General features: G+C 40.9%; 1 protein-coding gene across 3 annotated transcripts; it reads right to left on the bottom strand.

Annotated features, from left to right (window-relative positions):
* Positions 1-692: 692 nt before the first annotated feature.
* On the bottom strand, positions 693-7,109 carry LOC115733798 (transcription factor TGA2.3-like). 3 transcript variants are annotated; one of them, XM_030664419.2, is made up of 12 exons: positions 6,888-7,109; positions 6,283-6,770; positions 5,191-5,294; positions 4,467-4,540; positions 4,173-4,367; positions 3,872-3,949; positions 3,735-3,794; positions 3,511-3,588; positions 3,372-3,423; positions 2,411-2,682; positions 1,806-2,054; positions 693-1,207 (listed from the first exon to the last, which is right to left on the bottom strand). In XM_030664419.2, exons 2-12 carry the CDS (start codon positions 6,378-6,380, stop codon positions 1,061-1,063), a joined length of 1,407 nt encoding a protein of 468 aa, XP_030520279.1. In that variant the 5' UTR covers positions 6,381-6,770; positions 6,888-7,109; the 3' UTR covers positions 693-1,060. The 3 variants fall into 3 exon arrangements, with proteins under 3 accessions (XP_030520279.1, XP_030520284.1, XP_030520290.1); XM_030664424.2 differs by lacking the exon at positions 6,888-7,109 and having other exon boundaries at positions 4,173-4,316; positions 6,283-6,829; XM_030664430.2 differs by lacking the exon at positions 6,888-7,109 and having other exon boundaries at positions 5,191-5,286; positions 6,283-6,829.
* Positions 7,110-8,754: the final 1,645 nt, after the last annotated feature.

Below are 8,754 nucleotides of genomic sequence, written 5' to 3'. Positions count from 1 at the left end.
CATTTTCTTTTTTCGGCGGCATGGTCGAGACGCGATGCTGTTAAATTAAATTAACACATTTAGTAATCTTGTTTAATAATTATTCCATCCTTTTAAGTTTAGAAAACAAATAACACCTTATCTTAGAAAAGGAATGATGGGTGAAGAAAAATAACATATTTAGAGATAGAGTAGATAACCAAATAAATTAAAAAAGCTAACTTAAGAATACACACAAAGTTATAATGCGAAGGAAACCTGCTTCGAAAATGTTTTAAAACAAGCCATCGTGCCTAAAAAGTGTTTACGTGTTTACCGTGCACATATTAATATACATGTGTATTGTTAATATATTGTGTGGCGACACGTTCAGTTATCCTGTTTGGTGCCGTGCCTTACAACCCGCTCTTCTAGGCATGCCGTGTTCATGTCGAATTATTGAGCACTTTATGCTCAAAGGTATTACACTCCTGTGTCGACCCGACACGATACGAACCGCCGGACTATTGCTCAAATGGAGTATTTTCAGTGGTTATTTAACCCAGCATCTTATTCTGTTCACGGATTAGTGAGATACTTCATGCACTCCGAACTCAAGTGTCTACTTGGCATGAGCACTCTCATCATGAATGAGGAAGCTGTGAACTAACACAACCACGAGAAAGAGAAGGAATCAGTCTACAAAGATTTCACTTCAGACTGCATCAAGAACCCATTAAGCAGCAGACTCGGTTTATAACTTCATGGTATCTTCCGACAGTATCACCGTGAAATAAACAACTCCCACCTCTATTCCTCAAAGTTAATGCATATTAAACAGAATACATTGGGAGTTCCACAAGACTAAACACGACATCGCTATAATGTTACAACAGCACGGACACTGAAATCGCTATAGTGTCATGACAGCACGAGTCTATAATTACAACAGCTAATCGTCGTTGCATTGCAGTTTGGACATTCAACGGTCTTTGACCTTGGCCGAGTAACGGCAATCTGCATTGTCTCCTGTCAGGACACGCAGGGGCAGCAGTGGACTTCAACAGGTTAATAATATACGACGTCGCCTTAAGTGAGATTATCACTCACGAGGCCGGGCAAGCCAGAGAGAGCTGAGCGCTCGAAGACGGGAAAAGTAGTCGTTTATTGCGAGAAGAGCGCGTGCAGATTGCCTCGTCGTTAGAACTCGGTGCATTTGCTGCAGAGTTTGTTGGCGCAAATTGTCCGCCTGGAAGTTAAACAAAGATGAGCAATAAATGGGCATCAGCATCTCCTCGGAGGAGTCAAATCCAGCAGATAGGTCTCTTCTACAAAGCCAAACAGGTAGAACAACAGTGCAGTAACAAACGCTAACATATATCACCTCCATGAAACAGCTAAAGTTTGGACATTTTCTTAGCAGATACAGGTCATATGAAATCATGCAAGGATTTAATCCATTGTACTGACTCGTAGAGGGAATATCTGCATCTATTAGTTAGGCAATTCCTCGATCGCTTGTATAATTCATTGTCCATTTTTCAGTCCACGTACACCATTTTGCCAATCACTAGACACAATAAGAATGCATCCGATTAATTTCAAAGAAGACATAGGCACCACAAGCTAAATTGTAATCAACCCTTGTATGAAGAGCTGTAATAGATACATAGAGAGATTCGTATCATTTTGGAAGACTTCCCCATAACCAGCACAAATCAACCTCTTAGTCTGCACATTGAACAATTCCTGAAGAAAAGGGAAGTTTGGTAAACACCTGATGCCTCCCCCAACAAAAAGATGACCTGCCGAAGTGAGCCATGTAGGAAGACTAGAACTACTATTACCTGACGAAGGAAACCCTCAAGAGTTCCAAGTTTGCCCATAGCCATGGCCATTTGACCCATATAGCTTGCCACATTCCCGGAAGGTCCTGCCGTTGCAGGTGAGCTGGTGGCCAATGTCTCCGCAAGAGATTGTTGCAATGCCTCCAACCCTTGTGACAGAGCATCTTCGGCCTGTTGCGATGACTGCTGTAAGTTGCCAATACCCACCAACTGTTGCTCGGTCAAAGGCTCCAATTGATTCACAAGAAGCTGCAAAACGGCAAATTGGTTAACAAGATGGGCTTGGTGATGCAAAATACACAGGTATTGAAGTGAGCTCCCATGAAAAAAATTTCAGAATATCAAAAGGGTCAAACTCAATGCACAAGAGAAACAGCCAATTCTGTCCCTAATGGCACATCTGCACCAGCTCACATTCTCTATGAAGTTCTAACCTTATGCAGTTTATGAACAGTCAAAATGTTCCCACTACTTAAAAAGGCACACTGTGAATATATCTAGTTCTCCTGAATAAGAGTGGAAATGAGAAATGAGCTTAACGAGTAGGTTCTGTACCTTAAGGACTTCAGATGAACGAAATGAGCTTTAAGGAGTAGGTCCTGTACCTTAAGGACTTCAGATGAACGAAACCCACCAATCCACATAAAGCATCTCTCTGCTGGAGTTTTCCACATTCCAGACAAAATGTGGAAAACATCAGCTTTTGATGCAGTGCCTTTCAGCTTGAAGATTTCATCAAAGTGTGTGGTAACGTTGTCAACAATTGTCCGTAGCTCAGTGTCTCCAGCGTGAGAATTGACCGCATTTCTCAGCTCATTAACTAGCTTGTTGTGCTCTTCTAGCCAACGCGCATATTCAACATCAAAGGCCAGAGCACCTGAGGATAGATGGAGTAGAAAACTTATCTTTTACTGATGAACATGCAACTTGGGGAATCGCATCCCAAGAATCATCATTCCAGGAAATTAAAGACCAACAAATTACTTTTTTAACACGTGAAAACTGCTTAAGGTTCTACCACATCGATTGCTTAAGATTCTACCGCATGGATCCTGCTAAAAACATCCAATATCAGGTGATGCAGGGAAGTTCTGCGAAAAATAGGTGAATGAACCTGTACCTTTAGATGGTAAGATATAGGGAAAAAAAATTGGGGTGCTTTAATTTTGTTCCTCGGGGGGCCAGAACCAGCAAATATTAAGCATTAAAGATGTTGATCAGTCATCAAAGCACTAAGACGTCATGAATAGATATGCCTCAGCCCTTGTTCTGGCTTATGCAAAGAGGGAAAAAGGGCAAAAGCCTGTGCAGGGATGGGTTAAATCTGCTTCCAATTTTCGCTACCTAGTTCCATTGCCAGCGGAATGTTCCTCCTCTCGAGTTTACAATTTCCTGTGCTGTGGAAAATTTACGTACATCACTACGAGATTGGCAACCCCTCCATGCTATTTTCACATTTCACAATGATAAAAACAACACCACCATATAGTTCTCTAGCACATTATAATTTCAACCAAAGAAAACAAAATTTATAAGGAGAAGAGAGAATGAATAAATGTTGAGTACCATTCCCGCTCATTGAGTGCGATTGGTCTCCACTACTTGAAATGAAAATGCCCTACAAATATAGACAAATAAGTTGATTTAAACACAAAAGGGGACACGTTACCTATATAAGTCAAAACAGAGCAATACAAAATTGAACCTGCTGACGGGCTCGCTGCAGTTCTTGCTCTAGTTGGGTGAGTTTCAGCCTGCTACTTTCTAGTTGTTGGACATATGCCTGCAAATCAGATGAAAATAGAAATGGGAAAACATAGATCTAACCATTACCCAAGCTGGTAAACATTTAAAGTACAAAACGATTGACGAAGCTGGATGAGAACTCAGCTTTTGCAGGAATGGTCAGAAACTAAATATAAGACCTACCTTTTTCCTTAATCTACTTTTTCTGGCGGCTTCGCGGTTTTGAGCAAGCCTGCGTAAAGTCTGCAAAATTTGAAGGTAAACCACACAATCACAATCACCATCTGAAGTGATATCAAGACGAATGATAAAATTTGCACCTTTTGATCTGTGGCTTTTTCTTTTGATCTGTCACTGGAATCAGAAGCTGCTGCAACAGCTACTTGACCCCCTTCGAACTGCATGATTGAGTACACAAGATTTCAAAACAGTAATCAAGCATCACGCACCACACCATACTGCAGAAAGAAGCGGTATGTTTGTCTTTTCTTTTGTGCAATAAGGACCAGATGTTAGTTTCTTGTCAAATTAAAATAATACATGCTGCAACATTTTGAAAAGAAATTGGAAAATAGAGTGACATAAGCTAAAAAAACATAGATATGGTATAGGAGACATCACCCTCTGATTCTTGTCACCTGTGTCGTCGGTTGAGGTATCTGTCCTTGGACTGGAATCTGCCATGGTGGAATCACCCCAGTTCTCGCGATGAGCACCAGGTATTGATACTAGGTTTGATTGTGCTTCTCTATGCATGGATAGTGTCTGAGACCCCATAATATTTGCAGAAAGATTTCTGTCTGAGGATGAAAGGGACTGAAACCACCAGTCATAAGAAAAGAGAGGAAGAGACAACAATAAGTTACTTCTCATTTACTATAGCAGAAACTGCATGAAAAGGAGAGAAAAGTTGACCTTATTCAAAGAACCAAATTGGACATCAGCCCCAAGACCCTGGGCACTTGATTTCATCTGATTGAAGACAGGATCTGCAGGCAACAAAATCACCAGATAGAAAATGCAGCTCAAGTGACAATGGAAGAACGATAAGCCCAAAAATTACATGAGTTAGCAATTTATTAATTTGCAAATGAACAACAAGGTGCTATTATCGGTATTTAAGAAAGAACAGTAATTTAACTCTCAAGACAGGCCACAAAGAATGTTCACAGCAACATAATGCCAAATTGATAGAAAGAAATCCTGTAACTCGTCATTTCATACTAATTAGAGCATACTCGAGCACTACTTGGCAGATAAGGTTCTAAAGGGCAGCAGCAGACCCTCAGCTCCAATGAATGACAAATGTCACCTCAGAGGACCATGGCCTTGGGAAGTGGTATGCGGACAAAAATACAGAACCAAAATGAATTGAAATGCAAATCAGCCACCAGCAGTTAACCTAAATGATGAGGAACATGCAATCGCGTGCTGCAGGCCCGACATAAAGCAAGAGTTCAATTCACTGTTCATGAGCTTGATGGAGCAGAAAGTAAACAGAGATATTTGTACGGCAGTTGCACATCATCCATTTAGTAAATTATCAACTTCTTGACATTGAAGTAAATTTGTGCATCAGACTGTCTGTAGAAGCACTTGTTGAAATAGAGGATAATAAAACATATGCACAAGCACGTACTTCTGCTGAGGTCAACTGCATCTTCTATGCGGTATCCAAGAGACTGCTCAAGGGTTCCAAAGTCTGTAATTCGAGAAGAACGAATGGAGTTTCCTTCTGATCCCCTAGGATTCATAAACCACCACTTGAGAATTGATTTTCAAAACTAAACTATGTTTAATAGAACGACAAGAAATAACAGAAGGCCACACTCCAGGGCAATTCAAATTATTGTCAGACAGGAAAGAAGCAAAACACAGTGACAAAGCAACTTCTTATCTTAATAAAGCAGTTATTCTACACCCAATAATAGAGATTGATGCATTTATTTGAGTCATTTCATAGACAATAAATGCAGAATTTCTAAATTGACGAAGCTCAAAGAAGATACAAATTCTCTTTCCGGAAGCGATAAACAGAACGTCCTTACCGGTTCAAGATGAACGAATCAAATTGTGGCCCACCACAGCTATAGGAATAGAATATAGATAAGGCAAAGTCTTCCACTGCCAAGCTACTTTACTGTCACCTTTTTAGTTTCCCATATGTTCATAACCATTAACACTTCGAATTCTCTGGACAGAGCCTACAGGAACTTGCCAGGCTAACTTAATTCCATCCAACAATTGGAGAAATTGAATGAAGTCGAAATCCCAAAGACCAACCAAAAGCATACTGACATGACTAAGGAAATCATACCCCGTATTTACTTGAGAAATGATTCCAAACAGATCAGTAGCGATTGCCTGGCAATTAAACATGAAGGATGCAGAAAGAATGCCAAGTTTTAACACGCTCCCACCAACCCAAAAGTCCCAATAAAACTGCAAAAGAAACTAAGACATGATTGCTATTTCTTACCTTTCCCCATTCTCAAACTCAGATTCGTAATTCTTCTTATTCATTTCCAGCAACTTTACCTAGGAAGGTGATTTTTCTTCTATTTAAACAGATATCTACTTCATGTAGAGAACATAGCCAGCCCTTCACAATAAAAGGCACACAAATTCAACACAAGCAATCACATGTAGTCACGATTTCAACAGGGGCAAACAGAAAAATGCGAGATCTTTGAAAAACAAAGTAAAACGATTGTTAAGGGGAAAAACTTACATGGAACTCGAAGTGGGTAATTGAGGGACGAAGCTCGGCATGCCGTTCACAACTCTGCCATCATCTCCACCACCGCCGGCTCTAGCTCTACTACCCATGAATCATCATCACCGCCACCTCCTCCCGAGTCAACGCATGCTGACCTGACCGGACCAGAACGCACCCTTTCGCCTCAATTCTATCTCTATTTCCTCCAAAACACAACCGTGGAGGCCGAACTAAAAAAATCTCTAACTTTACCAGCTCAAACTTCCTCGCTCCTCATAAAAATCGCAACTTTAACGGCAAGAAACCTTACGATCGACCCAACTAAATCCAACAAGACAAGCTAAGGAGCTACACAAATCTCCGAGACACCCCGCCAACGATTGTGATCAGGACATCCCCATAAAGGCTAGACATCACCTGACAAGAAACAGCACCCCGCTACACACTGAAGCAGCCCCGTACAGAACTGGTGGAAACCCCTCGTAGCTCTTCTAGGTGGACTAGGATAAAAGGGCAAAAAAGGAAAAAAAAAGAAGAAGAAGAAGAAGATTAAACTTCGGGGTGGGAAAATGAAGAAAACCCTAATTTCAGAGACCTTATGGGAGATAAAACGCAACCATCGTGCTGAGTCCTTTGACTTTCCTGGTCCACGGCGGATGTATCTTTCTGAGACTGACCGAGAAGTAAAGATGCAACAAAACGGGAAAACCTCTCTCTCTTTTACCCCCCCTGCAAATTCTCGACAGACCCACCTCTGAAAGCTCGAGCTCTTTTCGTTTCCTTTGACTGTGATTCCTGGGTTTGGTGAAAGAGAATGCCAAGGGAAGAGGCAGAGAGAGAGAGAGAGAGAGAGAGAGAGCAAAGGCTTAGAGTTAGTAAGAAGCGTGAGGCTTTAGTGCATTGACAATCTTCTATTGCCATCACGTCCTTTTCCCCTGAATTTACCCTCTCTCTTTCCCACCGATTTCTCGAAAGCGGATCGAAATAAACAAATCCTCCTCTCTATTTCCTATGCCGCTTTTTGAAAATTGCAGCTCTCGCTGGCGTGCCATCATTCTTTTACTGTTTTCCTTTCGGAGAATCACTCCCTCCCTCCCCTCCCCCCCGCAGGCCGGGCGAACTGCCTTGAAATCTCAAGTTATCGAAACGTGAATTCTTCTCTTCGGAGCATTGGAATGTGCAACTTTTTGTTCGTCCTTTTTGTTTCGAACGTGTCTTAAATAGCGCCATTTCTACTTTTAGGTAACTTGGGATGTCGGTGACAACACTTTTACTTCAGAAATTAATTTTTGAAGTAGAAGTACGTAATTGATTTCCGATCAAAGAGAATCATTTGATAACAAAACAAAATTTAAACTTCTGAAATAGAAATTTATTTGATAACAGTTGAAATTTTTTACTTCCGAAACATTATTAACACAAAATTTTTTTAATAAAATTATTATTGGCGATCGAAAAATTTCTACTTCATTTTAAATTTTTTAAAAATTTCTTTGAAAATAAATTTTATTATTAAAAATATTTATTTGTTTTTTTACTCCAGAATCTGAATACGACGGTTGGCGGCGGCCGACGGTTGGCGGCGGCCGGCGGTAGTCGCAGTGGCCGTGCGTTGGTGGGCGACGATGGTCACGACAGTGGTTGTAGCGACTAGCGACCGTGGTCGGCAATGGGCGAAGGCGATTCGGCAGTGGTCGGTGACGGCAGAGGTGTGGTTGAAAGAGAGATGCGACGAAAATGAATAAAAGTCGAAATGAGAGAGTTGTTGATGTTAAGAGATCTCTACTTCTGAAAGAAAAGTAACTTTTTTTAACTTTTGGAAGTGGCTCAAAAACAATTTCAGAAAGTAAAAATTTACTTCAGAAATAAAAAATGTAATGTTGCGGAACCAAACGAATTTCTACTTCCAGAAGTTACATTACCAAGCAGATTCCTCATTCAAAAACACTTCTGAAACATTAATTCATTTTCAAAAGTGTTACCATGCGCGCCCTTAAGTACTAAAGGTACTCGTCGCCAAGTTCTATTACGCTAAAAGTCCCAACTTCTTTCTTCACAAATGACAAACATGTAAATTATTCTTCTCGGCTATATGACAAACTTCATCGATCGCTAGCTATCTTGCGGGAGCCTAAAACACGAACATCGACGATCATCGCAATGGGTCAAATTTATCGGTCTAACAAACGTACTTAAAACGAGCATAGTCGCTGAATGTCCGATCACTTGTTCATGGCTACTGGACAAAGTACATGCTCGTATGAAATCCAAAAACGTAAGAATTCGTATGTAAATGCCGACTGCACTTAAAATTTGGTCATTAATTTGAAATGACGAGTTAATAATTTGAAAATTCAAGCGGACACCTGAAATGATAAGTTAATAATTTGAAGGCGTCGGGGGAGATTCCGGTCAACTCCTCGAGAGTCGGGGGGAGGGAGTGGTGGGGCCCGGGTAGTTGGTGAGAACCCTCGGGGAGGTAAT

Source organism: Rhodamnia argentea, chromosome 10, assembly GCF_020921035.1.
Source record: "Rhodamnia argentea isolate NSW1041297 chromosome 10, ASM2092103v1, whole genome shotgun sequence".
In the NCBI taxonomy this organism is placed as follows: domain Eukaryota; kingdom Viridiplantae; phylum Streptophyta; class Magnoliopsida; order Myrtales; family Myrtaceae; genus Rhodamnia; species Rhodamnia argentea.
Note: the sequence above shows the minus strand (reverse complement) of the source record. Positions and strands in the feature narration are given on the sequence as shown.